Genomic DNA, 16014 nt, shown 5'->3' with positions numbered 1-16014 from the left:
TATGTGTGTTTTTATGGTTTCAAAAATTCTGGAAACCATTATGCTGGTTAAATGGTTTCAGATAGTTATACACTGAAACCATTTGTATTGTAAAATGGTTTTATGTGTGTTTTTATGGTTTTAAAAATTCTGGAAACCATTATGTTGGTTAAATGGTTTCAGATAGTTATACACTGAAACCATTTGTATTGTAAAATGGTTTTATGTGTGTTTATATGGTTTTAAAAATTCTGGAAACCATTATGTTGGTTAAATGGTTTCAAATCACAATTATTGTTTGTATTCTAATTATAGGGTTGTACTCTAAAACCATCTTATACACTTAATGGTTTTGGAGTGCATATCTCTGAAACCATTCCCACAACAAAATGGTTTAGGCTAGAAATGTGGAGGGGACCAAAAAAATAAAATTGGGGGGCAAAAGTCATATTGGGGGTGTGCGAGAAATTTTGGGGGTGCATGAGAAATTTGGGGGTGCACAAGTAATTTGGGGGGTGCATGAGAAATTTGGGGGTGTGCTAGTAATTTGGGGGGTGCACAAGTAATTTGGGGGGTGCACTAAGTAACTTATGCATGGTGCATAAGGATAGCTTATGTATAATAACCAATCCCTCTCGTGGGTAGTGTAAATATATAAAATAAAGTCAATAATATATAAAAGGTAGTCAATGCCAAAAACTTGAATATTTTTCTTTTATTATGAAAAACTAAAATTAAAATAACAATAAAAGTAATAAGTGTTGGGGTTGATTGCAATGTAAGTCCCACGTAGCTAATGAAAGAAAAAAAAAAGGTCAAAGAAATTATATTGAAGAAATCCCACATCACTTAGAATGGTAAAACAATGGGGAAATCAAGGCTATATAATAGACCTAAGTTATTTGTTTATAATTGCACCAGTCAGTAGCACTTTAAGCTTATATCTTACTTTTTTATTTTTTTCTTGTACTCTTTTATTAGAGTGTTGTGAGATGTATTTGCTTTGGAGAGTGTGGGTGTACTAAGGGCCGTGGGATGGTTGAGAGTGAAGTCTATGTGTTGTAACAATTTTCACATAGTGATATTCTCTGGGTGTCGGTTTAGACAACAGCCGTGGTTTTTTCTCCGGTTTTGGAATTTCCATGATATATTCTTGTGTTGTTGATTGTGTTCTTTTATTTTCTCTATGCCGGTTTTTCCCTAACAAGTGGTATCAGAGCCTAGGTTCGGCTTGGTGGGGGAGTAGGAGGGGATCCTGGTTTGGATCAACTATAGTATATGGGGGAACTCACACTTGGGGGAGAATGTTGGGTTTCAAGTGTGAGTGTTTAGGTCCCACATCGACTATGTATGAGAAAAATGTTGAATTTATAAGAGAGGTGACCCATTAACCTAACGCCTTAAGGTTTTGGGGGTTGGGATGTGGCGTCTCCCTCTTTTGGGGTCTTGGAGCATTGACCCATTATTTCTCCCGAGCTCCCCCGAACTCCCCAACAATAAGCAAGAGTCAATCACCACCAGTATTAAAAGGTGTTGTTGGCAAGGCTAGGCAATACAAATCAAAGCAAGACAAACAAGTGAAGATGAGTGTAAAAGAAGAGCTTCAATTAACCATGACACCACATTTGCAACTCCAAACACCAGACATTGATATCACCACAAATAATAACACCCAAGTAGCATCCTCTGTTGTCGGACGCCGCCCTCAAGGGCGTCCTCCTGGCTCTAAGAATAAGTCAAAGATTCCTATCGTAGTAACACATGTCAATCCCAATCCACTCAGTTGTCATATGCTTGAGATCTCTTCTGGAAATGACGTGTCAAAAAGCCTTTTTGATTATTCTCATCGTCGAGGGAGGAGCATTTGCATCCTCAATGGAAATGGAGTTGTAGACAAGGACGGATCCAGACGTTCAATATCAGTGTGGCTAAACATAAAAGAAATTTTGCAAACTGGGTTACTTGTTTTTCCTGATTCCTAAAACAATTTTTGTCTCTTATTAGAAGACTGTATGAAATTAATAAGCATATTGATCTTACAGAAAAAACCACTAACATCTTTGTAAGTCTTAGCACAAGCAATAGGTGTCAATTGAAGTTGATGGGCAAAACCATGCACATAATAAGATGGATTCTCATTTTGGATTAAAGTTCTAAAACCACCAAACTTACCTCGCATATTGCTAGCTCCGTCATACACTTGCCCCCTAATACTAGACAAACTCAAGCCACTAATAAACAACAACTTCTCAAATGTCTCCTTAATAAGTGACTTAACACTTGTTTCTTTAACACTTACAATGTCAATAAGCTAATTTAGTGAGGTCAGTGAGGTCTAGTGCAACTCATATCAATTCCTTAGAATTGTTCTATTCTATATTCTTAACAAATTGGGGCTCTTTAGTTGTGATTTTAAATTGAGTAAAGTCAATTTATTTTCCCGTTATTACTGTGATGCCTATGTTCTTTTATTGTTGAACTCGTGGTAAGGAAACATTACAACACTTGCATATAATATAGCAGGACACCATCCAAACAAATAACCATATCATCAAACACCAAGGCAGACTATCAAAGCTAGAGGAACAAATTCAAGGTATATTAACAATACAAAGTAATGCAATCATACAATAACCTACTGAACATAACAGATCAAAATCACAACTAAATAACTATTGTTCTTCACACCAATTGATTATAGAGGTACCCATTTATGAGAAATTGAGAAAATTGAAATTTTAACAAATTGAGGTTTTTGGATTCAGCTGAAAAAGGAGAAAAGAATAGGAAAATTGGAATACTCACTTTACCTTAGATTTTCAAACACACCTATAAGCTTACAATTGGTAGAAAATTGAAGATTGAGGATTGAGGTAGAAACTTCTGATTTTGCTTATTTGAGAATTTGAAGAGAAAGAGAGAAAGAATATGTGATTGTTTGAGGTTAACAATTCTGTACTTTTTTCTTTCTTTTCAATATATAAAAAAAAATTGGAAAAATCTGGTGTGGCTAAAGCCACACTCAGCCTCTACATGTGTCCGTCCCTGGTTGTAGAACAAGTCAAAGTTCGTAGGAGCATTGCCACCCTTATGGTAAAGTTCAAGATTATTTCAATAATAGGGACAATTCACCCGTCACGAGAAAATTCTGAATAATTGACAATTTGCTTATCAGACGCTACACACAAGTTTATTGCAGGCAGTGTGATACCTCCTCTCGTGGCTTTTGGAACAGTGACATTGATGGTAGCTTCCTTTGCAAACACCACATTTGAAAAGCTACCTTAGCTGGAATGAAATTTATATTGTGGAGGAGTGATGTTTGATTTTAATATTTTTAAATTTATTTAAATGAATAATTTTGTGAGTGGAATGAAATTTTTATATCAATATAAGTCTTGTTGTTTTATGCTTACTTTTATCACTCAAGTATCTAATTAACATAAGATATTTCAAAAAACGAAAGGAAAATACTTCAAGATGAGCTTATAAGGGAGAAATATTGTCGATGATGGTGACACATTTTATCTGAGATCGGGAGAGAATCATTTTTATATCATATCTCCGCAATACCATCATTAGCTAACGGTGGTATTTGCGTATATAAATAAACTTCTGCAATCGTTGTGGACTTGTATGGAATGAAAGTTGAATAATAATAGAGAGGATAATTAACATCTTGACTTTATAACAAAATATAAGCTTTAGTAAAAATAAATAAAAGCTTTAACAAAATATAATTAACATCTACATATACTCTATTTGTGTTATATAGAACCAGAAAGCATAAAGTAAAGTACATAAGTTCACAAGTTTGAAAAACAACACTACAGTCTAAATTAAGGACAATTATATATCTGTCCCTAAAACCTTTATTTATTTATTTATGTATAAAATACAACACACTCTGCAGCTAGTAATTGTGGCTTTATCCTATACTGCTGATGGTTGTCTTTAGTTCTATATATATTGTAACTTTTTTTATATGTGCAAGATGTGACAAAAAGGACCCAACACATTAGAGGTAGTTGCCATGTCTTATTTCCATACACTACTACTATAGTTATAACTTGTGGAGTACTGCTACTACTGCATATATATTCATATATAGTACATTGGTTTGTGGTTGATCATCATCCTGCAACAATATTGTCAACAATTTCAATGTGTTAATTAAATAATTAAATGGTAAATAAATCAGTTATAAAATATAGTTTAATTTCAATTAAATACGTACCTTGTATAAATGATGGTGATGAGTTGACATGCATGGTAGAGTGATCATGTTAGTAATAAAGGGAACCTGCACAAAACTGAAAATAATAAGTAAAAGGTTCATTGTTTAAAGTATGTTTCAATTGTGGTTGCATCATTGCGGTGCTAGCACATTGAGGTTGTTTTGGTTTGAACAAATTTTAAATTTTTAAAAATTATATAAAGTGGCACCATCATGCCACATGATCAAAAACCACAAACTTATCATTGTATATTACTAGCTAGTAATAGTATTACTTTTATTTTCTTGTTATTATGGCTGTTATTAATGAACATCGATCGAATAGTACTTAATTTCTGACCTTTCCACCAGTTCCCTCGTGAAGCACCGCCTGTATCGCTACCATTTGAATCATCATCATCATCATCCTTATCTTTCTTGATCTGCAAATTGCATCAACAATACAAAGGTTTTAAAAATTCATGCACAACACTACATCCATAATTGCGTCCGCAATGACTATACTTTTCTATGATTCACAACTTAACCGCAAATCCGGATTCAATACAGTCACCGACTGCATACAGTCATGCTGTCATTGATTTCTGTCAGTCTGATCTTTTTTTTTTTTTTGAAACAAATCAACTTAACTTTTCTCATTAATCAACATGGAATCAATACAAGGAGGACTCATATCCAATACATGGTGACTAGCCCAAGAAATGGCCTGACAGTCTGATCTTAACCACAATAAAAGGGATATTCTGATTTTGAAAATTATGTAGTTTTTTTTTTTTTTTTTGAAACAAGAAAATTATTTAGTTTTAATCAAAAAATCGTAGACTGTCCGATCAAAATCCAACGTCCACGAAGCTGCCCTAACTGCACGACTATATGCAGTCTGCGACTGTGCGGAATCCAAATCGCATAACCGCAATTGCGACCACATATATGGTTAAGAAGGGGACTCACAAAATGGGGAGGTTGAGTGGTCCGGCAGGTTCTTGGAGAATTAGTATAATTTTCTTGACCACCATAGTAGATAGAAGAGCTATAATAACTGGGCTCCACTGTCTCATTAATCTGATAATTGGTATCACTAACGGTACTGCTTTCACCTTTCTTACCTGAAACGAATCCAAACAATAACTTTACTATATAAATACAGACATTAAAAAGTCATATGTTCCCTGTATATAGACAAGTTTTGAGGTTGGAATTAACTCCATAAGTATTATTTAACGAACCTGGTGCTCCATATGTATTATTGGATCCCATGTCGTGCCTTGTTGAATCTCTCCTTCCACCCTAAAGTAATTACAAAATATAACATCATTATGTCATTTCTTAACTATATAATTCTAAAACTTACTAAATGCTAAACAGTGTTTCCGGACACTCTTTAAACACCTTAAATAGTAAGATTTTGTGAAATATTTATGAAAATGTGTGAAATCAATGCATTAGAAATCGAAATATTTTACTTTATGAATACATTACTTCCTTAAATAGAATGCTTAAAGAATGCCCTAAAAACACTCGTTAGCAAAACCCTAATTTTATTCATGATTTGTGAACATATACTTGAACTAATCTTTCCTATTAGATATGACTTTCTACTTACTTATGACCATAAAAGCACTTGTAGCTATAAATGAAACGGTTGTAACTAGACTAGTAGTTATTACAGTTTTGACTATAACTAGAAAAGTTTGACCATAACCTCAAACCCAAACCAATACTTTCTTTTTGTCCATATCAAATATCAACTCTCAAAATTGGTCCGAGGTACTATTGTATTAAAACTAACGTCATTTATAATAAAAAATTAATCTAATCGTAATAAAAAATGATGAACAAATAATATATATAATAATTTATTAAAATTTACTATAAATAGTAATATCTACCTTTAGACTAGATCTATTATATGCTCAAAACTTTTCTTTGTATCATTGCAAAAATGAAAGACATGCATGTATCAATTATAAATTTATACCGTAATTCATCCGTCCCAAAATATAAGTAAAAATGAGTGAAAAAACTTGATGTATTTGGTTTAAGATTTGCACAAAATACATTCATTTTTATTGATCAATTTTTGCTTTTATTTTGGGACGGAAGAAGTAATTATCAAAATTTATTATTTTTTAATATATATATGCACACAAATCTTAAAAACCAAACAAGAGGGACGACTAGTTAATATACACACTGAAACTATGATGTTCCAAAAGAAGCAAATGGTGGAACTAGCTTAGTTTATTGTTCCCTCAAGCTTTAATTATAAACAAAGATTTACTTTTTAGATTTATTGAATATCTGATAAATTTGATCTATATATTAGTTATAAGATTGCAAAGAAGACCTATGAATATATAGACCCTCTATGGTTGTTTTATGGTTTAAAACCGGGTGATAAATCTTCATTCAAGAGTTCTATTACGGACTAAATCGTAAATTCCGTGTATATGATCAGCTTTGAAAAACCATAATAGTATAGGACAAAGTTAGAAACAATGTATATACCATATTTCCAAAACTAATATACAATCTAAAAAAAATAAAGAAGAATTTTTTAGTATCCTAAAGTTTTTTTTTTTTTTTCTTCCTAATTTTAAGCATTTAGTATCCTAAAGTTTGTTCGATATACTCTCTACATAAATATATGAAAATCAGAAAATGACATGACAACAAAAAATTAGATTTTTTTTTACTAAAAAAAAAATTAGATTTTGGTAATCTCATATATCCAACAAAAAATTGAGAGTTGTAGGGTAATGCATACATGAGCAAAAGATATCCATGCAAAAGATAAGGGTTAGGAGATCATGCATACAGTGGATGGAGGTGGAAAAATGGAGTTAAAGATGTTGTTGGAAGGATCCTTAGGACCAAAAAGATGATCAAAATTGGTAGTAGATGATGAGGAAGAACCAGCTCCTCCAACTTTCTTTTTGTTGTTCTTGTTCTCCATGCTTTTTGCAACTAAGTGTATGATTCAATTAAACTTTATAACTTTTTTTTTTTGAGAGCTAGCTTTAATAATAACTTTGTCAACCAACGAACAAAACTGTTTATATATAAAAGAAATAAAAAGAAAAGCTAACGAACAAAACTAACAAAGATTGGATAAGGTTTGCATGTAAGAAGGCAACAAATTAAAGAGATAACAATTAAGGAGAGAGCACAGAAGGCAGAGGAAAAAGAGTGGAGAGCACGTGATTGATAGAAGAAGATTTGTGTGTTGTGTTGGAACATGTAACTTATGAAAGGGTTATTTATAAGTCCAAAATGTAGGATGCTTACTCCATGTGCTCTCACTCAACTTCCATCCCTTTCCTTCTCTTTGACACATGCATGTCCTAATGGGACCCACGTGGAATTATGCCAATATCCGAATAATACTTCCACGTGTCATGGTAGGTCTTCATTACTCTTCCATCTTTGACTTCACTAGATTTTTTTTGGGACATGAATGAACACATTCAGATCTATGTGATGTCAAGATCTTTTGTAGTGTGAATCATTGACTCATTATATTGTTGCTTCTTATAATTATTATTAACAAGTCTCACATTCATTGCGAGATCACCTTATAAATCGGTTTTGTATGGTTAAGTTAGATCTAACTCTTAATTCTAAGAATGTATTAGAGCTTCCTCCACGATCCGTTAGACTGTCTACTATAAGGTTTCTGCTATTCAATCCATCCACCATTTATGTCTGTGCCCCAAGCCCATAGCACTATGCGCGAAGGGGTGTCTTAAGAAGTCTCACATCGGTTGCGAGATCATCATCTTACAAGCCGGTTTTGTAGGGTTGAGTTAGACCAAACTCCCAATTATAAGAATGTACTAGAGCATTCTCCACGATCTGTTGGGCCGCATGCTATAAGGTTTCCATTATCGGGCCACCCAACGTTTATATCCACGCACCAAACTCAATAGTGTTGTTAAGAAGGCCCAAATTGGTTGCAAGATGATCTGAATATGTGTTTATAAAGTAGAGACAATCCTCACCTTACGAGTCGGTTTTGTAGGATTGAATTAGGCCTAACTCCCACTTTTAAGACTAACACTCTCATGAATTCCCCAATAGATGACATCAGAGTCCTTGTTCGGTATGGTGGGATATCACAAAAGAGAATTTGGTGTTGGATCCTTGTATCAAACTGTTCAATTCTCAATTGTGCAGTAAGGAGGCATACTTGATTGTTGTAGTGCAGGTGAGAGTTTAAGATGTGACTGACTTAGACCCGAGGAAGATATTGTTAGGTTTAAGTGAGTGATTCGTTTCACATAAACTATGAATGAATGTATGAGAGATAACCAAATTTTCAATGCCTAAAGTTTGAGTGAAGATGTGGTGTAAAGTTATTTTGTCTTCATGAATCACTAGCTCATTTCTTCTAAGGACGGTAATGCGGGTGGCCCGCCCTGTTTAAGTCCGCCCAAAAGCGGGGACAGGGAGGACCAACTTAGTCGTCTGAGCTCATAAATCAAGCTCACCCCATTTATTAACAAGTTAGCGAATTGGCGGACCGGCCCGCCAAATAATTTTTTTTTTTACTTATAGATTTACTATATGATTTTAAATTTGTCTGTGTCAATTTTTATTTATTTAAAATTTGTCATTCTTTTATGAAAAAAGGGATATTTTTCAATTACGCAATATATAAAATAATTCATAAGATTAAGAAACTCAAATCATGTAAGTAATGATTAATATTTCAATATGGAACCAAATTGTTTCATGTAAATTATTACTAGTTAATTTGGTTTTAATTTGTCACATTCTAGAAATATAAATGTTTTCTTCAAAATAAATAATTCTCAATAAAACAAAGCATCAATAAACCCAACAACATTAAACAAGTCCCAAAACAAAACCAAACAACAATAAAAATCCAACAACACTAAACAAGTTTCAAAATAAGTTCAATCACCTAAATAATTGTCAAGAAACACAAGTAAAATTTAGTTTAACCATTTTTTTTATCTAAAAATGTAAAGAAAAAAAAAGTGTCATTGAACTGACTCGTAAAGTTAAACTCTTTCCTCCATTTTCCATCTCAAGTCCAGAAAAAGCGAAAAGGAAAAAAAAGATTAAAAACTTACGGGCCAACCTAAAACCTTGGTTCGACCCACCAAAAATAACGGGTTAAACAGACCGAATCTATAGATATCCAACCCGTTTTGCCACCCCGACACATTCATGATAAACTATTCAATACATATGTTAAGCTAGAGTATAATAGAAAATAGGAGGGTTTGTTATAAATGGGGTCATCTTACTAGAGTGTGAGCAATTCCGTTATATGTGTCTGTATTTGATAGATAAAATTAATGAAGTTGAGTATCAACATGGCCAATCTTAATTGATAGGAGTTTTAACATTTAATTTTCAATGAGATTTTTGCAAGTGGATTAAATCTATAGAAAAGAATATTACACCAAAAAAAAAAAAAAAAAAAAAAGAATATCATTTACTCCCTCCGTCCTGATTTATAAGAGAAAAAATACCATTTTTTTTTGTTCCAAATTATAAGGGAAAATACTCAAATTTGACCAATTTAATTTTATAGTTCCAAAAATACCCCTTTGTTATATTTTCCAAAACAATTAATTATTAGGATTGTAGTGCTACTGGTAATACAGGACCGATGTTGGAGTTTAATTTTGTGTGGGTCACGTTTTGCAATTCTCAAATGGAATGAATATGATATAATGGAGTTGCAGAGTTACTTTTAAATGGAGTACCGAGATGCACTTAGAAATTAGAGGTACTTAGAAATTAGGAGTAGGATATTAAATGATTTTGCTTTTTTATTGAATAAGTTAATAGGGGTACTTTTGGAAACAAAATTATGTTTTTGATAGATTTTAGAATATTAAATGCATTTTTTAATAAGTGTGTTTTTTTTTTTTCTCTTATAAATCGGGACGGAGGGAGTATAATTTTACAGGAAAATGTTAATTTTACAGGAAAATGTTAATTTTACAGGAAAATGTCCCTATGGTACTAGTTAAGGAACATTATATAGTAAAATAGTCTTGGAATTTGTGTAATCTATCTTTTCAAAATATAAAACATGCTTATTGCAATACAAAATTTACATTTTTTTTTTGGTAGTAAAATTTACATTTTTTTTAACTAATACTCCTAGAACAATAGTTAGCATGACTCAATTTTAAAAGTGAATATACATATACTCTTTATAAAGTGCACTATATATTATTCTGCTTTTAATTATTGAGTGAAGACGGTTTTGATCCTTATAATTTTCTGTCAATCTAATTTTCTCCGACGAAAATAAAATCTAAATTAGTCTTTGAAATTTTTATACTTGAACCAATTAATTCCTAATTTGTTATAGAACGACTAATTTGTCCACAGCTGAAAATATTAGATACTGATTTTTATTGAAAACTGTTCCCGTGAGCTTAGCTCAGTTGGTAGAGATATCGTACTATATGTGCAGGAGCCCAGGTTCGAACCCGAGACACTTCACTTATTCACCTTTAAGGTGGATTTTCTAGCCACTAGACTACTTGACAAAAAAAAAAACTAATTTGTACCGTCATAAATTTGTAAAAGGCCACAATAAATCTTCACTCTATTTTGTCGTCGTGAACTTAGCTCAGTTGGTAAGGACATCGCACTATATGTGCAGTTGGTAGGACACTCCACTTATTCACTTTTAAGGTGGATTTTCTAGCCATAGACTACTTAACAAAAAAACTTCACTCTATTGTTTAAAAAATAATAATCAGTTTAATTAAGCTCTGCGAAATCCTTCAAAAGATTCTATTTGAGATTTTTGGGCAAGATATACTAATTCCTCATTGGATGCAGTTGTAGATTGATGACGAATCGTCACACTCTCTAATCCAGGCCTATTTTAACAACATTGGATGCATTTTAGTAGGTTTTTAGCAATAAATATAAGAGAAATCTAACCATAAGCTTGATTACTTGTTTTGCAAGAAAACAGGAAAAATTGCAGGAAATGGATGTTTTCACTACGCTGGGGGCGTAGCCCATCACGCGCCGCGTGATGGAGCTCACAGGGAGCCAAGATTTTCACTCTGATCACGCGCGGCGGGATACTTGACCACGCGCGGCGTGAAGCCTTGTTCAAGAAGAAGATTGCTCTCTGACTTGATCACGCGCCGCGTGATACCGTTATCACGCGCGGCGTAGTTGATGGATCTGCAACCACGCGCGGCGTGATAGATCTGACGCGCGGCGTGGTTGCGTTTAGTATATATGGTTTCTGCATAATTCTGTGACGAGGTTGGAAAATTCTGCAAAATTTGATCTACATTCTGGGTTTGGAACTTCAAGATTGGGATTCAAGACTCTAGAGGATAGCTCCAAGCACATCGATAGCATGGATTCACAAGCCATGACGTTGAAGCTAGGAGGCGAACGAAGGGAGATGAGGAGCTAAGCTTCTTTGGAGGTAGGATCTAGGATAGTCTAGGATGTAGATAGATCAGTTGTAATCCGCTATATGTGTAAGAATCTACTCTGTTCATAGTGTTGATTTAATGCAATTCGATGCGTAATGCTTTATAATCCTTCATTAGTGTTGTAATGATTTCGAGTTAAGTCACGTGCGAGAGTATTGATTTAATTTCTGAACTGAATTGCATTGAGCGCTCGAGTGTCTCCGGTCGAGAGATTGAGGCATAGAGTGTAGCGAACGATTGACGGGCGTTAATATCATTCGTTGTAGGTAGCTTCCGCCCGAGAGATCGGGGGAGTATCGACAACGAATAGAGTGGATTTTGACAAGAGATTGCGATTCACTAATTTGTCGATCTAGTTGTTAACACTTGAGTAGATTCCTATGATATAGTAGATTGCATGTGGTTTAGCTATAGACTAGGCGATTCCGATGATTCTACCTCGCTTTTCCATTATATCAAAGCACGTTTTCTAACAATTCATCACTCAACATACCCCCAATTTATGTGTATTTCTTGCATAATGTCTATGAGCACTATTCGACTAGTTTAATCGCACAATCCCTGTGGATCGATATTTTTATTACTACGTGGTAATTCGTTCACTTGCGAAAATTATTCATCAAGTTTTTGGCGCCGTTGCCGGGGATTGTGATTGATTCGACAAGGCAATAGTGTTTATATTTTTCTGTGTTTTCTTTAATTTTTCTATTTTTATATTTTTCTGTCGAGAGCGTTCTACTTGTGTGTTTCCTTGTGCATGCGGAGAACAGGTCCAATTGAGCTGGATTTCGATCCTGAAATTGAGAAAGCAACACGAGCAAATCGTAAAGTGGAAGGAAGACATGTTTGAATCATGCAATCAAGAGGCACTTTTAACTAGTTGCAAGTTCAATAATGTGTTTCTACAAATCATTACCAAACAACTAGAAGCTCAATGTATGGTGCAAGCAACCTTTCAAAATAATCATCATTTCAACACCTCCAATCTTGGAGTGAAGAATCACGTGAATTGTTCTCATGGAGCTAATCCGAATCAAGCATTTCCTCAAGATCAACATTTTGAAGACCACCTTGAATCTTTTGAAGATACTCTTATCTTAGCCATGAAGATGACTCAAGACAATTTTGAGGTGATGAAGGCAAACCAAGAAGTGTCAAGCGAACGTCATAAAGCCTCCATCAAAAATCTCGAAAACCAAATGGGTCAACTAGCGAGGCAAGTGTCTTCTCTACAAACTCAAAGTGGTTTTTGTGGAAACACCACGGATCATCGTAATGAAAGTTGTAATTCCATTAATTTGAGGAGTAGAGAAGTTTCATCACAAAAAGTAGTGGAGAATCCTAAGAAGGATGAGAGTAAAAATGGTGTAGTTGAAAAGATGAGGGATGGTGTAGTTGAAAATAGAAGAGAAAATAAGAAAGAAGAAAAAAATAAGGAAGAAAAAGCTTATGAGGGTGAAGTTGAAAAGAGAGTGGAGAATGAGTCTAGTGCCAAGAAAGGCAAGAAACCTCTTGTGAAGGACCCCAAGTTTCAAGTTCCTTCACCATATGCTAGAGTGCCTTATCCTAGGATGAAGAGGGTCAAGAACCAAGACCTTGAATTTTGTGGAGTGGTATCCGAATGTTTCAAAGTGGAAGTGCTAGAGGAAGTGGTAAAAGATGGGAAAGAAGAAGAGTGGGATCATGAGATTGAAATTTTTCTTCAAAACTTGGATAACCCCCTAGAAGAGGAGAAAGAGCCAAAGGCAATAAAAAAGCCACCGGAATTGAAAGAACTTCCTCCTAAATGGAAGTATGTGTTTTTGGGTGGCGACTCTAGGAAACCCATGATCATAAGTGATTTGCTCACTCCACTAGAAGAGAATGACTTGTTAAAAGAAGCGGAGAAAGTGAATGATGACCTAGGATGGGACTTGGATGGTGTGGTTCCTATCTATTGTTTGCACAAGGTGGCCAAAGAAGAAGAGCCCAATCCGGTTGTCAATCCTCAAAAGTCTTCCACTTCAACATTGAAAGCTTCGGTGAAGAAAGGCTCTAAGAAATCTCCATCATGGTCTAGTAAGAAGGAAAGAACCAATTTGAAGACCAAAGGGGAAGATCTCAAGAGTGATTCGGTAAGTGAGAAATCATTACTATTTGATATTAATATTGCTCCTTTGAATGAAGAGAACAAGAGGAGCCGGGTTGAATCAAAGTTGAAGTATCCTCCCTAACTTGTGATGATGAAGCGTCAAGCTAATGACGAGAAAGAAGCGCTTCATGGGAGGCAACCCATGAGTTTACGGTCCTTTCTTCCCTTTCACTCTTATGCTACTTTATGAATAATTGTTTGATGTTCCTTTGAATATTGCTTGGATGATTGTACAATTAACTCTGAATTTGAATCTTTTTATGTTTGATTGTGGAATTTCTTTTACCTTTGGAATTTGTTTCGATATCTTGGCATGTTCTTTTTATTTACTTGAGTATCAATTGCTTGATTCTATCCGTGTGTGATTTGTGATACTTTCAGTGCAATAGCTTGTTGCACTCATGTGATCAAGAGGCAAGGGACGGGAATTCACACTTTTTTTTTTTTTTTTGACCGGCTCTTTGATTCGACCCAACCGTGAGGTATTGAGCCAAACACTTCTCATTCTTTCTATGTGTGATATCCACTCGTGTATTGTCTCTCGATTTTGTTTGTCGTCTTTTTATTTGATTGGTACTTTTGTAGCACACACGAGGCATGTTGTTTGGTACTTTGAGCTTTTCTATCCACCCTTACATATATATATATATCCTTTGCTTACCCAATTTGAGCTGAAAAAGAAAATGTTATTTTGCACAACCTTAAGAACATTTTGAATAAAAAAAAAAAAGAATGACTTTCTTGGAGGTTAGGCACCTAATTAGTGGTTGATGCGCATTGCTCACCGCTAAGTTTGGGGTTGCTCTTTGGAATTAGCAACAAATAAAGTTTGGGGTGAGGGTACTAGAGAACTTATAAAAGTTTTGATTGAAAGATTTCAAAAATTGCAAGGCAAAGAAGAAAATGAAAAAAAAAAAAAAAAAAAAAACAAACAAACAAGATGAATGAATATGAAAAAAATATGGAAAAGAAGTGATAGCCTTGAATTCAAAAGATTTGCAAAACTTTGTTTGATGAGTTGAAAAAGTTCTCTAGTTCACTATATTTCAAAAGGGTTTGGTTTATGGAAATGTTCTTTGACTAATAGGGGGATCTAACTCCAAGTTTTTCTACTACTTATCCAAAATGTCACCATCCACCCTAGCCAAGCCACGTTATAACCCTAAAAGACCTCTAATGTGTGTGCACAAAGTGAACCGAATGAATTCTTAGATTACTTGCAAAATTATTGTTGACTTGCATTGATGTGTTGATTTGAGTGAATTACCTTGATTGAAGAGTGTATGTGAGTATTGTGATGAAATCATAGAGCCTTGGTTGAAAAGTGTGAGTTACTTGAAAATGCCTTGCGGGAACTATTATGCAATTGAGTGTTGCTTGCGAGTGGATCATTGATCATCAGGTAAGTCTCACGCATGTATGATTCGAGTAATCTAAGGAAAATGCCAAGGTCTTGACACAAAAGCTTGAGGTAAAAGTTGTTTCCTTGAGGACAAGGAAAGGTTTAAGTTTGGGGTTGTGATGACGAATCGTCACACTCTCTAATCCAGGCCTATTTTAGCAACATTGGATGCATTTTAGTAGGTTTTTAGCAATAAATATAAGAGAAATCTAACCATAAGCTTGATTACTTGTTTTGCAAGAAAACAGAAAAAATTGCAGGAAATGGATGTTTTCACTACGCTGGGGGCGTAGCCCATCACGCGCCGCGTGATGGAGCTCACAGGGAGCCAAGATTTTCACTCTGATCACACGCGGCGGGATACTTGACCGCGCGCGGCGTGAAGCCTTGTTCAAGAAGAAGATTGCTCTCTGACTTGATCACGCGCCGCGTGATACCGTTATCACGCGCGGCGTAGTTGATGGATCTGCAACCACGCGCGGCGTGATAGATCTGACGCGCGGCGTGGTTGCGTTTAGTATATATGGTTTCTGCATAATTCTGTGACGAGGTTGGAAAATTCTGCAAAATTTGATCTACATTCTGGGTTTGGAACTTCAAGATTGGGATTCAAGACTCCAGAGGATAGCTCCAAGCACATCGATAGCATGGATTCACAAGCCATGACGTTGAAGCTAGGAGGCGAACGAAGGGAGATGAGGAGCTAAGCTTCTTTGGAGGTAGGATCTAGGATAGTCTAGGATGTAGATAGATCAGTTGTAATCCGCTATATGTGTAAGAATCTACTCTGTTCATAGTGTTGATTTAA

The 16014-nt window shown here is 34.8% G+C and overlaps 1 protein-coding gene across 1 annotated transcript; it reads right to left on the bottom strand.

The window, feature by feature from the left end:
* Nucleotides 1–3663: 3663 nt before the first annotated feature.
* Nucleotides 3664–7449, bottom strand: LOC123898680. The gene is made up of 6 exons (XM_045949693.1): nucleotides 7035–7449; nucleotides 5443–5503; nucleotides 5168–5322; nucleotides 4557–4638; nucleotides 4217–4282; nucleotides 3664–4117 (listed from the first exon to the last, which is right to left on the bottom strand). Exons 1-5 carry the CDS (start codon nucleotides 7170–7172, stop codon nucleotides 4266–4268), a joined length of 453 nt encoding a protein of 150 aa, XP_045805649.1. The 5' UTR covers nucleotides 7173–7449; the 3' UTR covers nucleotides 3664–4117; nucleotides 4217–4265.
* Nucleotides 7450–16014: the final 8565 nt, after the last annotated feature.

Source organism: Trifolium pratense, linkage group LG7 (assembly GCF_020283565.1).
Source record: "Trifolium pratense cultivar HEN17-A07 linkage group LG7, ARS_RC_1.1, whole genome shotgun sequence".
In the NCBI taxonomy this organism is placed as follows: Eukaryota; Viridiplantae; Streptophyta; class Magnoliopsida; order Fabales; family Fabaceae; genus Trifolium; species Trifolium pratense.
The sequence above is the reverse complement of the archived record's forward strand: the minus strand, read 5'-3'. Positions and strand labels throughout refer to the sequence as shown.

Bases quoted from the DNA above. Each gene is read 5' to 3' on its own strand.
- LOC123898680 (XM_045949693.1), bottom strand. From the start codon at position 7,172: ATGGAGAACAAGAACAACAAAAAGAAAGTTGGAGGAGCTGGTTCTTCC. The intron at 5,323-5,442 runs GTTCGTTAAATA...GATTCGTTTCAG, and splicing joins TAATACATATGGAGCACCAG to GTAAGAAAGGTGAAAGCAGT. The intron at 4,639-5,167 runs GTGAGTCCCCTT...TGCAATTTGCAG, and splicing joins CCACTCAACCTCCCCATTTT to ATCAAGAAAGATAAGGATGA.